Below are 17,853 nucleotides of genomic sequence, written 5' to 3' on the forward strand. Positions count from 1 at the left end.
TTGTCCTGAAAAGAGTGATAGCTGGGAGTAAATATGTCCGTTTGGAAGCCCTTCTGAAAATGAAACTTTTGTTCTTCTCTTTTTGGGAAAACACCAAACAAACTGAACATCTGAGATGAGCAGGTGAAAATGGAAACCAGTTTTAATTTGAGATGTCGTCTAGAACCTTGAACCCTGACTTTTAAAGCAAACAGAATCTCGAAATAAATCGGATTCCTAGAAGAGGAGAAGTGGAACAAAAAGTCCAGCAAACTTTGTTTCTTTATTGTTTTTTCTTTTCTGTCCTCCGAGCACTTGCGGGGATGAAAAAGGAACAAAAGGTAGAAAAAGATGAATGAGGTCATTTGTCTAAATTCAGAGAAGATTCAGAAGACCGCCTTGAAGGCAAAGCAAGTAGTGTTGTTGTTTACAAATGGGTGAGCAATCGGAAAATAGATTCTCCCTTCATCTGATGTCCATCTTCTTTTTTTCTTTCGGCTTCTGACCATAATTGCCACGATTAAGTATAATAAAAGCAGCGGAGGAAGCACGGAATATTGGCTATCTATTTTTTCTTTGTCTTGTGAAAAAATATTTTCTTGGAAAAGATGAATTCGATTTTGGCCAGTCTGGCGCATCAAAAGTGTTCCAGAAAGATGTGACAAAAAGAAACCAGAAACACAAAGAAGAAGGGGGATCCCACGGAATGAGCAACGATGAAAATTGAGATTTTGTTCTAGAAAAGAGATGTATTGTAGTTAGTACTAATGCTCCAATTTTATGAAGAAGCCCCTGTGGTTGGATAGAGTACATTAGTTTGATTAATACAAATGAATCAGGAAGAAGAAAAGAATGAGAAAATGAAAAAAGGCACTGACAAACAAAACTCGAAATGCAATTTGAATTCCAAGAAACACGCGAACGTGCCGTCTTTCTTGCCTTTTCGATGCGATGCCCGCAGGCCATAAAATGAGAAAAACTGACGGAATGATTATGATGGATTCGAGTTCGAAAAAGAAAAAGAAATAGAGAAGAGAAAGAAGAAGAAGAACACAACTGTACTCTTCCAAAACGATGATGATGATGATGACGGGAAATTGAAAAATAAAGTATCGGATCGGTAAAAGTTAGGAAGAGCACGAGGCCGGAAGCATTCCGAACGCATGACTTTATACGTAACAGGAAGAAACATCAGTTGATCATTTTAACCGAAACGTTCGAATGATTCTAGTGGTCTTAAGTGAGAGGATCTACTTAAAAAAACATATGATATGGATAGACTCATCGGAGGTAATTGTGTTCTCAATTCAAACTATAATGGAGGAAACCAGGAACTCAAAATGATGTGTTTTTTTCTAGAATTTGGTCACGAATGCATGCATAAAAAGCGGCTTCAAAGAAACTAGGAAGTAGAATTTAGGTTAAATTTTTTGAAAATCTAGATTAGTGTCTGTTTGACTCGGCCAGTCCTGTAACAATATATTTTCAACTGACGGAAAACAATGTAACGAAGACCGTTGTTGCCTAAAATCAACACTGACTTTCAAGAACTCATCTCGTTACTCGTGCTCCAGAATTCACAACGACAGACAACGCATGTCAGAGTACATCAAATCAGTTCTACAATTGACTTGATTCGACGTGGGACCAAAAAAAGAAGAAGAAGAAGGGAGAAGAATATGAAAAAAGAAATGTTCATCATCCAAAAGTACCACATGATTTTCTCTCCCATCATGTCTTTCTCAATCTAATCCAATTCTGCAAGATTCGCTCCGCCCATTTTCCCATCCTACTTCTGACTAAAAGACTAAAGTAGATACGAAATATGTGAAAATGAATAAATTTGGGTAACTGAGAGACTTCTGGAGTGTCAAAAATAAGAAAAAGTTGGAAGGCATTGTGTTGGGTGGTGACTCGTACCCCGCCAATTCCCGCATACATTTCCGTAGAGCCGTTTAGTTTTTTGTCGATAAACGGCTGTTCAATTATTATTGAGAAGAAGACGAAGAAGGGGATGATTGGATAGAGAATAAAAAGAACTTTCCGTTGCGGAAACAGTCAATTTCCGGTTGGTATAATGTCTGAAGAGTTTGTGGAAAAGAGAAAATTCTTTAGATTTTTTGTGGAAAAAAGAGTAATGAGAATTTCTATCCGTTGTCTAGTCTTCACTGAATCATTTCTGAGGATTGAAATTCAGAGATTTTTGATGATGGATATTGCCCTTCCGATGAAAAAAAAAGAGAACTCCAGCTGACGAAGGGATCACAGAAAAATGAAATTTGGTGGCTCAATGGATTGAAATGTGAAATTGTATACTGAGTCAGAATGTATTTGAATGCCGAATGAAATTATATTTTTTGTACAAATAATCCGTTTTGATATTTCAGAAACCAGCATCAAAAAAAGAAATCGTTCTGAAGGACTGAATAGGAGAATATCTGGATTAAGGGTATAGAGAAGATTACGGTAGTTCTTAGTTCAAGAAATGTTTACTGAAGAGAGATTTCTTGGAGACATCAATGAGTAAATATGAGGTGTAGTTTCAATTCCAGAGAATGTTTATGCAAATGCAAAAAAATCTTATGGAACCGATCTGAGAACACTAAAAACTAGAGATCTATGGTGATCTACGATGTAGAGTGAACTACAAATAGAGATGCAGCAAGTTGCATTTTTGAAAAACAAGTAAACCAAACTCAAAACTATTTGAGTACGTATCCCACACACAAATTCGGTTTATGAGCTCTTCATTTGGTTGAAATTTTTCAGTGAAAGGATACGCCTGGCACGATGGCGACGTCGCGTCGACAAGACGGCCACGACTATGAGTCCAATAATTATCATCTTGGCGAGGCGGGAGAAGAGGAGGACCACGAAAAAGATGAAAATCCCTCCTGGAAGACATCAAAAACCAGTCGGGAGTCCGCTTATTACTATGCAAATCGGCTTACTCATCATCTCAACTTTGAACTTTTCATCAAAGCATATGACTATTGGGAGATACTGGATAGGTGGAAAAAATGGAAACATTTGATAGGTATCGGGGGCGGCAATAGGTGATAAGAGGAGACTCAAGTGGCTATCAACGGAGGAAATGCACTCGAAAGGGAGTGCCGAGCTCGAGTTCGTTAACTTTAGTTTTTAGAAAAGTATCAAGATTTATCGTGGGAAAATGTTTGCAAACAGGTTATGGTAGCGTACACATAATCAAAAAAAGAAAGGCAGTTTGAGTGTGAATGGTCGTGCGAATGATTCCTTTATTTCTCCTCCTCTTGCTCTGTCTCTTCGGCTCCTTCTGGCTCGCTTTCACTATCCTCCTCAGATGAATCGAATCTTTTTTTGGCGGCTTCACTTTCAAGCTGATCAATTGTCTGGTACTGAAAAAATATGGTTAATCAGTTTCAGAAATAAGTGTACATACGTCTTTCACGAGGAACTCATTGGCATCGTCCAGTGGAAAGATGACATCGATCTCGTTGTCAGTGTAGAACTCGACTGCGTAGGTTGTTTCAAGTTTGTTATCCTGAAAAAAAATGAACAATTTGAAAATTTGAGCGAGCAATACACGGCTTGTTCAAACAATACAGTGCACTTTTGCAAGCTGTTGTTCAAAAAGCTTTTCTGAGTCACCAATGTTCTCTTTTGTATCGATTGACGTCTACTAGCCGTTCTTTTTCTTCTCTATTTTACTCACAGTGATGTACTTTCTGATTGTGGAGTAGGTGAACCAAACGAGAGCCAAGAACGATGCGAATCCTCCTGTAGATGGCTGAACAGCTTGAACTGCTCTCTCGACCTTTGGCATTACGAACTTCTCGAATCCATTATCATGCAATTCCTTCGCATATTTCTCCTCATGAAGATCCTTTCCTTCGCTTCCGAAAACGACTCCGACAGCAGACTGAAGGAAGTGAGAATCAGTGGTTTCTGGGTTATCGTAGTAGATTCCGAAGTAAGTGACTGGAGATGGACTGGTTGACAGCACTTGTTTCGCTTCATCGATCACTTTCATTACATTCTGATATGGTCCGAGGTGATACTTGTAGTACACTGTCAACGGCTTATCAAGATGCTTTGGAGTGGTGGTAACCGATGGCTCAACAGTCACGAAGAATCCATTTTTGCGAAGAGTCAGGAAAATGTAGATTGCCCCGGCGACTAGCACCGCAATGAAAGCGAGTTCGAACATGGTTCTTGCCTGAAAAAATGGAATTTTGGGGAAACTGACAGTACTCTACAGCTGATAAACGAACATGCAACGCAAGGAGAAGTAGAGAAACAAAAGGGCGGATTGGTGGTCAGGTGACCGATGGTCGGGGATAGTTGTGTTCTCCGATGTTTTTTTTAACAGTTGTGAGAACGAAGCAAAACAAAAGGAAGCAAAAATGAAAAAAAAAAGTAAAGACGGCGGTGAAGACAAAACTGTCAGCACTGGCCATCTCGGCCAAGGACAATTGTATACTTTTTGAAAGACGGGCTTCTATTCAAGACAATTTTTTAGCAACGAGAAGGTCAGATTTCATCGCGAAAGGGAAGGAAAGGTCAAATAGAAAGAGAGAGTGCGCGATGATCATCTATGAAACGTCTCGTCATTGGAATCAGAATTTGAAAATTAGTTTTGGCGCCTAGAAACTGCAACAACTATACTAGTAATTCTCGAGTTTAGTTTAGTCATTAACTGAAATTTTTGACTTTTTAACTTCTTCAATTCGGAAAAAAAGTTACCTAAAGAAGACAGTTTGTAAACATCTGAAAAGTAGAAAGAAGAAAGAAGAAAGAAGAAAAAGAAGAACTTCCATTATTATTCAGAAGAAATTGGCGTTGCTCATGGACAAAAAAGAACTACGTGCATATCATAATGATCTTTTTGAAGTTAAGCAAGTCAATATTTACAATTCCATCGATCAGTTATGTATTTCGAAACGCATTTTCGAGAAAATACGAAATGAAAAATTTTGGAAAACGTGTAATATTATATTTAGAAACAGATATTTCTAGATCACAACCGATCAACTTGAAAAAGCATTCCTAAATGTTAGATGAATGACCCTCACTTCGTAATACCATACCAGTAATGAAAAACACTGCGATAAATGAGAAACAAATGGGGTCGAGGCAGCAGAGGAAGAACTAGAAAAAACCAAAAACAGCGAGAGGTGGTGGTTGACGGCCGACACAAACATGAATGTTTACAAAATCGCCGCTTCGATTCTGTCTCTCCCGCAGAGAAACAGACGTTGAAATTTCAACTAAATGGTGTAGAAATTCGTAAAAATAGCAAGAAACAGACAGATGATGGGATGCGGAAAGTGCGGGGGAGAAGAGAAGGATGCGGAAAGCACACGGGAAGATAGAAGACGAACTTGTGTGCCACAAGACGGTGATCAGCTGACGACGGCGCGCGTCAAGATAGAGTTGAATATATTGAAGAGACGCGGACAATGAGGAGTAAAGTGGTACGGTTGTGTACACAGACAGAGAATGTTTGAAGAAGTACTGCAACTTTATATTGAAATCTGGTTATTCCTTCTGCTAAAGACAACTCACCGACGTTATCGAGCTGTGAAATCTTTAAAGTTACCAGAGACTGTTTGATTTATTGAATTGAGAGAGTACTCGTTTGTTTGTATCAGATCAATTGATGGGGGCAAGTCAGTGTATATACAGAAAACAGAAGTGAACAAATAAAACTAAAGAACGGAATCATCATGAGCCTATTGATGCAGAGTTTAATGAAGATAGTAGGCACATTGAAGTGAATCTGGAATGGAATTAGATCTAGTTGTCTTCGAAATTCTACTGATTACCTTGGGCATAACGCCACAATGACAGTGATGACTTGAGAATACCAAAACCGTGAATCTGCCATTGCATTCACTGGCATCCAAACTGGAGGATCAGGAATCATATAAGCACCGGGAGTGAGACATTCAACGAAGAAATATGCGAATTGGAAAAATATAAATAGACAGAATAGTAGTACAAGACGCCAATGCCAATAGCGAACTTGAAGAGCTAGATGACCAGAATTGACCAGAATTGAACTCGTTGCTACATAGAAACCCATTTCCCATAGACTGGCAGTTGATCCGTAGAGAGTCTAAAAATGAAAAGTAGGAAACGAAACTTTTAACAAAAAATACCAGATGTGCGACATAATAAATGACAGCAGCTTGATATATTCCATCAATCACATCTCGGAAGAAATGTTTCCACGTGTACAATTGATTTTCTCTTCCAATAATATATCTTTCTGGCTTACTCATCAATGTTGCATCATCATAATCTTGGTCTAGAACTCCAACTACAACTGGTTGAACACTTGTGAATATAATAGGGTAGGTCACACCCCATATAGGATCAACGATGTTTGTTCCAGAAGCTCCGTTGAAAAATTGATAATAGAAAATTATGAATACTGCGTTCTGGAAGGATTTTGTAGAGCTCCAGAGTCGCGAAAAATCCAAAACTTACAGCGTTTTTATACAAAAAATACAAAAATGTATTAGCAAGCCGGTAGTAACTCCAATGTCCGTGAACAAGTAATAATCTCGACAAAAATTTAAATCGAGCAATTGCAAAATCACAAGCCATTGCTGCCTGTAATCCTTCTTTTCCAGCTATTCCAATTCCCACGTGAGCCGCCTGAATCATCGGGACGTCGTTAGCTCCATCTCCAATTGCCAAAACATTTCCTTTGATTTTCTTCTTTACAGTATTTACAATTGTTGCTTTCTCTGAGGGAGTCATCCGATAGCATAGAACTGTTTTTGCTCTGAAATTTAGAGAAATGTTTGTTTTTTAGTCCGCATTACTGACTTTTTTAACGCCTCCATCAGATGTGAGTTTCCTTCTTGAGCTAATCGAATAGCAGCTGGAGACATTATGATATTCAGTCCAGCAGATTCACTTGCTTCTTCTGCATCAGCCTCGGTTTCAATTACTCTGAAATTTGTTTTACAATTACATAAAAACTCAGAAATAATTACTTCAATGGTCTCTGTGGATGAAATAATCCACTCGAGGTTGCAATATTCTGTGCAGTTTCCAGTTTGTCTCCAGTCAACACCCAAACTTGAATTCCAGCATTTCTCAAAGCACAAAGAGTTTCTGGAACACCATCTTGTAGCCTGTCTTCTATTCCAGTTACACCCGAGAGTCTCAAATTGTTTTCCAATTCATCTGCTTTCTCAGACAACATTTTCTCTCGTTCAGTTGATGCATCTTCCATTAACTGAAAATTAAAATTAGGAAGAAAAAGAAAAAGATTTTTACAAATTTATATGAATGCAAGAAGTCGTCAAACTCTTCTTGTGGAATATATTTCATTGCAAAACAGAGAGTTCTCAATCCTTTCTTCGCGTAACCATCCAAATGAGACTGAATAGTTTGAACCCTTTTGTCAGCTGAGCTTTCGGGTGTTAGCCTAAAAAATGATCCAAGTTTATTTTGCATTTGAAAAAAACTCGTAGGATTACCTAGAAAGGACAGCAGAATCAGCTCCTTTACAGTACATCAGTGGTCCTTTCGGAGAGTTTACTATCACTGACATCCGTTTTCTTGTTGCATCAAATGGAAGTGCTAACAGTAATTCATATCTTTTCTCAGCTTTTTCGGGAGTTGAGATAGTGATACTAGTTGCTGCTCTTTCCAGAAGAACATAATTATAAAGGGCAGCCCCTTCAATCAATGCCAACTCATCCGGACTTTCTGCTTCATATGGATTCAAAGCTTGTTGTTTGAATGAGATCAATCGTTTTCTTACAGGGATTCTGAAAATGAATGGGGAAAACACCTTCAATATAAAAATCACAACTTACATATCCGAAATTGGTCTCAAAATACTTCTTCGAACTACAGTAGAAAGCTTTCTTGAAAAAGAAGAAAGAGAAGAAAGTGGCCGATAGATTGGAGAAGTTGGAGTTGCAGTTTCTGGAGAATCTCTCAGAGATGGAGATATATCAGGGATTGGTGATTCTGTTGGTGTATCTTCCTCTACAATTACTGTCAGTCGATCATCTAATTTGATTGTAGATGGTAGTCCAAGCCTTCAAAGAAAAAAAACAATTGCCAACATTGCAATAATTTATCACGTGAACTCTAACATTTTATAAAACAAAAACCATGAAGTTTTTCAATATTAACGTGAATTGTTCTCTTATCTCTCTAGAGATCTAGAGCAAAGATTTGTGGCAAAGACAATCGATGCGTATAAAAGAAGGAGAATCCGACAGAAAACCCATCGAGTTGAACTCAATCAAAACAATGCCATGGCTCAATCCGTCCCACCAGGAGACATCCAAACCCAACCCAACGCCAAGATCGTCTTCAATGCCCCGTACGACGACAAGCACACCTACCACATCAAGGTGATCAACTCGTCTGCTCGCCGTATTGGATACGGAATCAAGACGACCAACATGAAGAGACTCGGAGTTGATCCACCATGTGGAGTCCTCGACCCAAAGGAGGCTGTCCTTCTTGCCGTCTCTTGCGATGCTTTCGCTTTCGGACAAGAGGTAAGAAACATTCGCAAGAATGGACACTGAGATTGCAGAGGCAGTGCTCTGTATCCAACATTATGGATGGCATTCAACTATAAGAATCTCTTTTTCAGGACACCAACAACGACCGTATCACCATTGAATGGACCAACACTCCAGACGGAGCTGCCAAGCAATTCCGCCGTGAATGGTTCCAGGGAGACGGTATGGTTCGTCGTAAGAACCTCCCAATTGAGTACAATCCATGAATGTCAACTATAACCTTGTCAATTCTTTGCTCTTGGATAAATTAAGGGAATTAAATATGCTTTTCTCGATTATTTTTATACTCACATATCCGGTCTCGATAAGTCATCATCTCCGTTCACTTCTTTGCCTACTGCAGCTAGTTTCGCCCTATACTTCTCCTCCGTTACATCATAGAAACACGAATTTCCAATATTGTAAACTCCTCCTTCGAAGTTTCCCAATTCGAGAAGATCTGTATGTGGAATGGTGTTCACAACTACAGAATTATTCAGAAGAATATTGGCAAAGAAATGTTTTTGAATCGGGTTGTGCATTGAATTGTTGATTCTTTCGAATAGTTCATCACATCTGACTGGTTTATCTGGATTTGCTCTCGATCCTTCGCTACCGTAATCCGTTTCATCAAATGCACAATTCCGAAATATCATCATATTCTCTGTGAGTGTTCCTGTTTTGTCTGACAACACGTGTGTAACGGTTCCAAGTTCTTCTGGAATACTCAAAGAGCGGCAGTCGATTGCTCGATCCTGAATTATCTTCTTTTTCAATGAACCATTCAGGGAACTTACTGATTTTGGATCATACAATTGAATGTCGTTACTTATAAAATAAATTTGGAGAGCCTTGATGATCTCTACAGTAATATAAAGAGATATGGGTACCAGAAGCTGATAGTTTATGAAAAATGCACCAATTCCAATGAATCCTTCAATGAATGGTCTTGGAGTATTTGAGAGAATGAATGGAATCTGAAATAGTGAATGTCTGCGTCTCTTCTTCTTATGTAGTCTATATTTTTATGGAAATGCGCTCTATTGAACTGTATTAGAACGGAAGGTTTTTTCTTTTTCCTTTTTCCTTTTTTATTTCTCGTAATGGGTCAAAAAAAGAAAAGAACTGACGACGAAAGTCATATTCCACGTGTCAACAAGGAGAAGAAATGTGATCGTATTGATTTTTTGAAAAGTCAAAAGAAGAAACCCTCAATGCCATTGGATGATCTCACTGATGCTTCATTTTTAAAAGAACGACGTCAGCAAAAGCGAGAAATGAAAAGAGAAAAACAAAGAAGGAAAGATGTGAGTTTTTCTTTTAAATTCAAGCATGGATCCTCTTTTTCAGGTGGCACTGGCGACTGACGCCCACTTGGAAAAATGCACTGACTCACTTCAAAGAATGGATGTTGAGAAGACTAAATGCTAATCTACGTGTCAATTTTTAATTCGGGTATCCTGTTTGTCATTCAATTTTTAACAACTTCTAAAATAAACCTCTGTGTTAGTCGGATGATCTCCAACCCAAACTGCAGATGTAACTGCTCCATAAATTACCATTAGTAGTAACATAATGAAACAAGCGATGATGAATCTGAAACAAAACTATGAAAAGAAGGAAGCATGTCAGATGTCCCACTTATTTGTCAATTTCTCAATTCCCGAAGTTTTATGTGGGGCTCTTCCATTGTTCAACATCACTTTTGTATCGTGTCCTGCATAAACCACAATTCCCTCAACAAACGTAGTGTTCTTGATTCGTGACCCACGAAGTAACATATTTTCTTTGATGATTACGTCTGTTTCTCCTGAAACAGTGAAAAAATGGTTGAAGATATGCCAATGAATTTCAGATTAACCTGGTTCATATTCCACTTTTGCTCTGATTGTGTAGATACTTTTATCTGGCTTTTCACACGTCACTACACCAGTGAAATCTGATGGTTTGAATGAGGAATCCTTCTGAAAGAATAAAAAATAAGTATATTCCAAAACATTGGGAGAGTTGAACCTTTGAGAATTCAATAACTTTAGCAGGGACCATTCTTTGTTTCAAAGAAGTTTCTCCATCCAGATTACATGTCTCAATATAACAGGTACCACTTTCATTAGAAGATCTCAACAAAATAATATCGGCTGGGACATCTTGATCATTTGAAATATGCACAAAGTCTCCAACCAAAATATATCTCCATTCAGTTTTTCTAAAAGCACATCTATCTCGATCCCAAACATGACAAGTTTTTTCGTTGATCTGATTATCAAATTTCCATCTTCTATAATCCTCGATTCCATCTTTGATCAAAGTTGTTCCTAATACAAAAGTGATTGGAATCAATCCAACATATCTTGTGTATGCGTCAAAAAATGGAACCCAATTGAGAACTGCGATGAAAATGAAGTATAGATTCGCATATTTTGTGGAGATCTGATGCCAAATATTGAGTGGAACGAAATTCCAAATAGTATATTTTGTGGTTGAGATTTGATTATCTGTGAAATCTCGATAGTTGTTCAGTTCATAACGAGGAGATTCGAATAAATGGTTTGGCCGGATAACACGGGATCTAAATATAAAGAAGTTAAGAATAAAAAATGCTAAGACATACCCAGTTTCTCGATTACTTCTTCCACGAAAAATAGAAATAGGATTATGAAGTGGAGCAGAAGGTGGAACCCATTTCGAAGATGATCTTCTATGTAAATGCGTCGGTCGAGGTGTCGTCATATTGTCATTCCTACAAAGTCAGTGATATCTATATAACCTTAAACAGAAAGAGAAGAACACAGAATGACACTTAAAAGAGGTTAGTGCGAACTGAGTCATACTTTGCCGCCCTCCCACTATACTACTGATACGAGGACACGAATCGATAAAAATGTGGAAAGCAGACATGGAGAAGAGTGTAGAAGCAGACACACATTTATACAGAAGTATATGTTTTGTGCAGAACATGTTGCAGGTATGAACCCTATTTCGGAAAACTTTGATTTCGAGTTTGAATATTTTCTTGGCAAGTGCGGAATACAAGTGATTCACTGACAAATATTTGTGTTAGCGATGCCAATCGTTTCTCAATTCGAAGCAGTACACATTTGAGATTCTCATGGGAAACGGAGAGATGATACGGTGAAAAACCATTTTCTTGAGGATTGAATGAATGATACAGTAACCCAGATCTAGAGTTCCAGAGGACGAATTAATACTGTGAAAAAAATAAAGTTTGGCCAAGGATTTTCAAAAAAAATTTTCGCGCCCAAAACACTTTAGTGCATTTGTGAACTAAAGCGTTTTGGGCGCGAAAATTTTTTTTGAAAATCCTTGGCCAAACTTTATTTTTTTCACAGTACTACTATGTTTCAAACGAGCGAAAATTGCCAAAAAAAATGAAACTGCCTTAAAAAACATCAAAAGCAAAAACAAATTGATTCCTTACTTCCGTTTTTATCTGTATTCAAAAAATGTATTTGTCAATGATATCATTTTTCACGGCATTATACTATTGAACGTCCAAATATGACTCATTTCTTGAACCATTTTTCTCAGACCCGTTTTCTGACCTTTTGACTTTGTGTTTTCCGTTGAATTTGATTCCTAAGAAGTTTGAATTAATGAAACTACTGATTTCACTGCAGTGATCACTACTATGACATTATACACATCAGAATAAATCTTCACTTTCATTAGATAGTTTAGTTATTACGGGAAGCATTAGTGTGTGATGTAATATAAGTACTACTGAATTCAATTTGCGAGCTCTTGTTATTGATGAAGAACACAAGCATGCTCCTTGATACTGTATACATATATATACAGCCGCGGCTGGGTGAACCGTGAAAGAAACTAAATTTAAACGCCGCGCTCTTATTTTTGTACGACGGAGCGCGGTTGTCCTCGAATCCCACGAAACTAATTTTTTTCAGCTGGGCTCCTCTCTCCTGATGTTTTCGGTATTGTTCCTAGCGTTTCTATTTTTTAAAAGTTCTAGTATTGTTCCTGAACATCCTATAATACTTATCTTTCTCTTGACTACCGTCAATACCTTTTGCAATTGATGCTAAGTCCGCATGTAATAATACAACCTTTGGTATACGTCACATTATTGTTGGGCCTTCCTAGTCAACGTTTGCTTATGCACCCTCCCGTGAATTTACATAGTAAGACTTATTGATTTTTAGTTTGCATTAAACACGATGCCTGGTGTCGAGGATATATCATCTAATGTTCACCGACTCGTTGAGCTCACATCAGGCATGGTAACTTCGTTCATTTGTTCCAGCCGATTTTATTGTAAATAAACGCTCAGAATGCTTCAACTGCAACTGATTCAATGAGCACAGTTTTAGACAAGTGCACCGTGGTTTTAGAAGAACTCAGAACTATTCAAATTCTCACCGAAACTCATTCGGAAGGACTCAGTGACCAGCTGAAGCAAATGGAAAATAACATACAAGAAATCGGAAGTTTGTTCGATAGGATTGACCAGCTCAACGATTTTGTTCAAAAGGTAACCATTACCTTTTTTTCAATATCACATACTATTTTTTCTAGGCTAAATCTGATCTCGATAAGCTTGAGAAACTGTACAACGTCGTCGACCGGCAATAATTGTTCTTTTTAATTTCTTTACTTTGTGCCATGAATTAGCTACGGGCTTATAGATATTTCTTCCTACTTTTGCAGAGCTTTCAATCATAATTCTAGTCACATAAACTTATTGTATTTCTTTGGTGTTATTCGTTTCTGTTATCTGTTATCAGCAGGCTCTCCCATATTTCTATGATCTTTCAGAGCGGAATTTCAAGTTTAAGATTCAGAACTTGCGATGACCCAGCAGACAAATAAAGACCCGTCACAAAGTGAAACGACCACTCCTCCAACAACTCCTGTCACTGTGAAAAAGCCTGCTCTATGCGGGTATGCCAGAAAAAATGTTACTATGAAACTGTGAATGATTGTTTCAGGAACTGCGATACCGAAAAGACTACTCTCTCAACTCTCGAAGAAGAAGCTATGGCAGCAGTTCGAGAACATGCTTTCGCAGTGAACTTGATTGGTGTGAGTGAGATGCTTCCACGTACTCCTCAATTGCTTTTCATCAACGTTACAACTTCTGAAAATCACACACACTGCATTGAGCTGACTAGTGAGTTAATTATGTACCTCAAAATATATCTGTAACCAAAGTTCGTTTCAGTCAAAGGATGGAGAGTAGCGTCTAATAGGAACGACTGCATGAACGGCGACTTCCGACAACTTGATATTCATACCAAGTACTTCAGTACTCTTCATGCTCTGCTTACTGAGATTTCACCTCTTTATCGGTATCAACCCACTAGTTTCTCAGTATCCAAAAGAATGATTTTCAGAGAGAAATTCGGGGCTCAACTCATCGCCAAACTCAGTGATCTGAAGAAAGAGCGAAGCGACTCTACTGAATAGTATCATTCTACTTATCATATCGCAATCATCTTCTTTGTATAGTCATACTTTCACTGAAAATTATCTGCATTTTTCTTTCTCTAGTTATTTTGCTCAACTTTGCGTTCAAATTCTTATGTTCTTCTTTTAAACTTACACGGCCTCGCTACGTGGCGACTCGTGTAATCTTGCCAACGTTTTCTATATCCCAGTGGCCTTCAGCCGTATTCATATACTCGAAGTGTTCTTGTGAATAAAAGTTCTTTTGATTTTTGTTAATTTAATTTGAATTGTGTTCATGCTAGATGCGAAACGTTCTCACGATCTCATATTTTCTGGTTTAAAACTGTTTTTTTTTTAAATTTTTTAATCTGTTTTTAGCCAAATGAGGTTACTTGGGACCAGCATGCTTACTGCATTTTTCATCTGTAGCTTGTTCAGTACTATCAGTAAGTTATCTTGATCAGAGTATAAAACTAATTATGACGATCAGATGGACAGTTGGCTGCGATGACAATCGATCTTGGAACTCAATTTCTGAAAATAGGAATTGTGAAACCAGGAATTCCAATGGATATCGCACTCAACACAGAATCACGGAGAAAAACACCGAATGTTGTAATGATTCAAGACGGACACAGAACGTTTGCAGATGCCGCAATCGGCATGCAAGTTCGTTATCCCCATCTTGTACATGGACAATTGAATGATTTGGTCGCTAAATCTTCCGAACATCCGTCTTTTGAGCTTTTCAAAAAGAGAAATACGTTTTTCGAGATTGACGATTCACCTAGAAATGCTTCTTCTGTTAATTTCAAGCTTGGGTAAGACTGTAAAAAACGTTATCATTTTCATGTACATATTTCAGAGGAGAAAGCTATTCTGTCGAAGCACTTACTGCCATGATCTTGGCAAATGCAAAGAAGTTTACCGAGGAATATGCACAAGTTGTCGAAATCAAAGATGTCGTTATCACCGTCCCGGTTTACTTCACACCTGCTGAGAGATTGGCTGTTGAACGTGCTGCTCAAATGGCTGGATTCACAGTTCTTCAATTGATCAACGATGGTACAGCTGCAGCATTGAGTCATGGTATCTTCAGAAGAAAGGAAATAACAGAAAAACCACAGAGACTGATGATCTACGATATGGGGGCAGCAAAGACGACAGCTACAATCGTGGAATTTAAACTTGTCAAGGAAAAGTATGAGAAGGAGCCGAAGATGACAGTTCTCGGAGTTGGATATGATAGAACATTGGGAGGAATCGAGATGACAAACCGATTAAGAGATCATCTTGTTGAGTTGTTCGAGAAAACCTATAAACCAAAAACCAAAGTTAATACAAATAAAAGAGCTTTGACAAAGTTCAATAAGGAAGCTGAACGTCTGAAGCAAGTTCTGTCAGCCAACGCCGAACACTTCGCCCAAATTGAGAGTGCTCATGAAGACATTGATGCCAAACTGAAGGTTACTCGTGAAGACTTTAACCGTCTCATCTCGGACTTGGAATCTCGATTCGGAGAACCAATCGAACAAGCTTTGAGAATGGCACAGATCCCGATCGAAGATATTGATCAATTCGTCTTGATGGGCGCTGGAACAAGGGTACCGAAAGTACAGGAGATTGTGCAGAAAACAATAGGAACGTAAGTCAACATCCCTCAAACAACTGCCTCGCAATAACTAGGCGAGGAGACACTTGTGGTCTCTCAACACTGAGTGGTGTAGGCGGGTGCGTGCGCGTTGCAACGAAATCACAGCGCGGGTTCGCCCCCCACTGACTGCCTCTCTCCAACCCGGACAACTCGCAACTTGTTGCCATGGTCTGTTCGACTGTTAGAGACGCAATATAATGAATTTGGCGATTTCGCTAACACCGCGTCCCATGACCGGAGTTTGATAGTAGGCCGCTGAACAATCTATTTTCTATTTTCAGGAAAGAAATTGGAAAGTTCCTGAACACCGATGAGGCCGTTGCAATGGGTGCTCTTTTCCAAGCTGCTCACCTCAGCAAAGGATTCAAGGTCAAGCCATTCAATGTTGAAGAAAAAGTTTTGTTCCCAGTAGAAGTTCATTTTGTCAGCAAAGTGAAGGACGAGAAGACCGAAGAGATTCTGGGAGAGAAGAATGTTGTCAAAACATTGTTTGCTGCTAACTCTATCTACCCAACCAATCCAAAAACGATATCATTGACTTCGTATTCGGACGACTTCACTATTGCTTTGAAATATGCAAAAATTGAAAGTCTAACAAAAAAGCAGGTCCAAGAAATAGGAAGCTTGCTTGACAATTTGATTGACGTCGAGATCAGCGGACTTACGGAAGCAATGAAGAATCGATCAAGCGAGGAATCAGAATTCAAAGGAGTCAAAGTTAGCTTCCTTATTGATGCTTCTGGAATTGTAAGAGTTCGTAGAGCAGAGGCTTTGTACGAACCTAAATCTGGAATCGTTGGATGTAAGAATGGTTAATTAGATTCATAAATTCAATCTCATTTTTTCAGCTATCGCCAGTACGATCAGTGGATTGTTTTCATCGAAGACCGAAGAGGGAGAGCCAACTACAGACGAAGCAGCTGGAACCGCAGCAAATGATGAAAAACTTGAAGAAAGAGAGCCATCTAAGACTCAAGAGGCAACACCAAAACCAGAACCTTCTGTAAACGCAACTTCAAACGAAACCACAAAAGCAAATGGAACTGATGATTCTGCCACCACAGGAAACAAAACCGAAGTAAAAGAGAAGAAAAAGGAACTTCCTTCTATTGTCAGACTTCGTATCATCAACAAATATCCATCAGCTTATGTCCCGAATCGTTATGACGTTGAGGAGGAAAAACGTCGAATGGTAGCTTTTGCTGAAAAAGAGCGTCTAGCAGATGAAAGAGCAGCTGCCGAAAACGAGTTGGAGTCATTCAGTTTCGAATGCTCTCAATATTTGGAAGAAAGCGATTTCACCGATTACACTTCAGACGAAGAAAAGCTGAAACTGGAGGAATCTGTGAAGAGAATTCGTCTCTGGCTTGAGGACGACGTAACGAAAGACACTCCAACTAAAGAATTTACGGATAACTTGCTCGAGTTGAAAAACATTGTAAGAACTGTCAAGAAAAGGCAAGAGCATGACAAAGCAGTGCCAGAGAAAATGAAAAGCTTGCAATCTCTTCTCGAAACTACTTTATCTTTAACAACTCTTGGAAACAATGTGGATGAAGAGAAAGCTCTATTCAAAAAGGTGTGTTTATTGTCGGTAAAATACTTGATGATCATTCAACTTTTAGGAAGATCGCGATGCTTTGAGAACTAAACTTGATAAGTTGAAAGTATGGGTTGAAGATGTTCAGAAGCATTTTGATACAAAGAAGAAAGCTGATGATTTCAACTTCACTGGAAAAGATATTGACTCAAAGGTGAGTTAAAATAACAGCTCCCAAGAGTACATCCAGTTTTATTTACAGATAAAAAGCTTGAATCGCGAAGTGGATCGATTCATGAAGAAAATGAAGAAAATCACAACTTTAGATGATTTGGGAAAAGATGGCAAAATCAACATCGATGACATTGCTGCTGAAGCGGAAAAGAAGAGGTCTTCGAAGGAAAAAACCAAGAAGAGCGAAAAGGTTGAAGAGAGTAACGCGGAGACAGAGGCTAAACAGAAGACAGAGCTTTAATTTATCTGAACTAATCTTTCGAGCATTCTTTTCCAACGGGATCGTTTTTTCAATTAGTTACTTGTTTTCATCTCTCATTGTTTGCCAATGCTTTTAAAATTTAATTTATTACAAATCCGATTGTGATATTATGGTGATTGTACCCATGGTTGTCTTTTAGTCATTCTTGTTTTATTCTTCTAATGAATTCGTGTTTTTTTTTTCTTCCAAATTATACGGCCAGGTTAAACGCCACTTTTTGATAGAATATCTG

The 17,853-nt window shown here is 38.4% G+C and overlaps 9 protein-coding genes across 9 annotated transcripts; 5 read left to right on the plus strand and 4 right to left on the minus strand.

Moving 5' to 3' along the window:
• Nucleotides 1-3,236: 3,236 nt before the first annotated feature.
• Nucleotides 3,237-4,168, minus strand: GCK72_006199 (uncharacterized protein; the record flags this gene model as incomplete). The annotated part of the gene is made up of 3 exons (XM_003113446.2): nucleotides 3,237-3,356; nucleotides 3,401-3,502; nucleotides 3,674-4,168. 3 exons carry the CDS (start codon nucleotides 4,166-4,168, stop codon nucleotides 3,237-3,239), a joined length of 717 nt encoding a protein of 238 aa, XP_003113494.2.
• Nucleotides 4,169-5,685: 1,517 nt separating this feature from the next.
• Nucleotides 5,686-7,210, minus strand: GCK72_006200 (uncharacterized protein; the record flags this gene model as incomplete). Its single annotated transcript, XM_053725522.1, has 6 exons — nucleotides 5,686-5,740; nucleotides 5,787-6,079; nucleotides 6,123-6,404; nucleotides 6,454-6,754; nucleotides 6,799-6,924; nucleotides 6,969-7,210. 6 exons carry the CDS (start codon nucleotides 7,208-7,210, stop codon nucleotides 5,686-5,688), a joined length of 1,299 nt encoding a protein of 432 aa, XP_053589716.1.
• A 243-nt stretch (nucleotides 7,211-7,453) lies between these two features.
• Nucleotides 7,454-8,509, minus strand: GCK72_006201 (uncharacterized protein; the record flags this gene model as incomplete). Its single annotated transcript, XM_053725523.1, has 3 exons — nucleotides 7,454-7,751; nucleotides 7,800-8,027; nucleotides 8,340-8,509. 3 exons carry the CDS (start codon nucleotides 8,507-8,509, stop codon nucleotides 7,454-7,456), a joined length of 696 nt encoding a protein of 231 aa, XP_053589717.1.
• GCK72_006202 (uncharacterized protein) lies at nucleotides 8,250-8,731 on the plus strand (the record flags this gene model as incomplete). Its single annotated transcript, XM_053725524.1, has 2 exons — nucleotides 8,250-8,498; nucleotides 8,597-8,731. The coding sequence occupies 2 exons, from the start codon at nucleotides 8,250-8,252 to the stop codon at nucleotides 8,729-8,731; spliced, it is 384 nt and encodes a 127-aa protein (XP_053589718.1).
• Nucleotides 8,732-8,812: 81 nt separating this feature from the next.
• GCK72_006203 (uncharacterized protein) lies at nucleotides 8,813-11,234 on the minus strand (the record flags this gene model as incomplete). The annotated part of the gene is made up of 7 exons (XM_053725525.1): nucleotides 8,813-9,259; nucleotides 9,302-9,481; nucleotides 10,004-10,100; nucleotides 10,146-10,314; nucleotides 10,366-10,468; nucleotides 10,518-11,073; nucleotides 11,116-11,234. The coding sequence occupies 7 exons, from the start codon at nucleotides 11,232-11,234 to the stop codon at nucleotides 8,813-8,815; spliced, it is 1,671 nt and encodes a 556-aa protein (XP_053589719.1).
• On the plus strand, nucleotides 9,608-9,935 carry GCK72_006204 (uncharacterized protein; the record flags this gene model as incomplete). The annotated part of the gene is made up of 2 exons (XM_053725526.1): nucleotides 9,608-9,811; nucleotides 9,855-9,935. The coding sequence occupies 2 exons, from the start codon at nucleotides 9,608-9,610 to the stop codon at nucleotides 9,933-9,935; spliced, it is 285 nt and encodes a 94-aa protein (XP_053589720.1).
• Nucleotides 11,235-12,700: 1,466 nt separating the features above from the next.
• On the plus strand, nucleotides 12,701-13,115 carry GCK72_006205 (uncharacterized protein; the record flags this gene model as incomplete). Its single annotated transcript, XM_003113629.2, has 3 exons — nucleotides 12,701-12,763; nucleotides 12,814-13,014; nucleotides 13,059-13,115. The coding sequence occupies 3 exons, from the start codon at nucleotides 12,701-12,703 to the stop codon at nucleotides 13,113-13,115; spliced, it is 321 nt and encodes a 106-aa protein (XP_003113677.2).
• A 217-nt stretch (nucleotides 13,116-13,332) lies between these two features.
• On the plus strand, nucleotides 13,333-13,949 carry GCK72_006206 (uncharacterized protein; the record flags this gene model as incomplete). Its single annotated transcript, XM_003113619.2, has 4 exons — nucleotides 13,333-13,424; nucleotides 13,472-13,653; nucleotides 13,705-13,831; nucleotides 13,877-13,949. The coding sequence occupies 4 exons, from the start codon at nucleotides 13,333-13,335 to the stop codon at nucleotides 13,947-13,949; spliced, it is 474 nt and encodes a 157-aa protein (XP_003113667.1).
• A 364-nt stretch (nucleotides 13,950-14,313) lies between these two features.
• On the plus strand, nucleotides 14,314-17,600 carry GCK72_006207 (uncharacterized protein; the record flags this gene model as incomplete). Its single annotated transcript, XM_053725527.1, has 7 exons — nucleotides 14,314-14,377; nucleotides 14,422-14,752; nucleotides 14,797-15,576; nucleotides 15,867-16,387; nucleotides 16,434-17,164; nucleotides 17,211-17,339; nucleotides 17,388-17,600. The coding sequence occupies 7 exons, from the start codon at nucleotides 14,314-14,316 to the stop codon at nucleotides 17,598-17,600; spliced, it is 2,769 nt and encodes a 922-aa protein (XP_053589721.1).
• Between the last annotated feature and the right edge of the window lie 253 nt (nucleotides 17,601-17,853).

The sequence above is a fragment of the Caenorhabditis remanei genome, chromosome II, assembly GCF_010183535.1.
Source record: "Caenorhabditis remanei strain PX506 chromosome II, whole genome shotgun sequence".
NCBI lineage: Eukaryota > Metazoa > Nematoda > Chromadorea > Rhabditida > Rhabditidae > Caenorhabditis > Caenorhabditis remanei.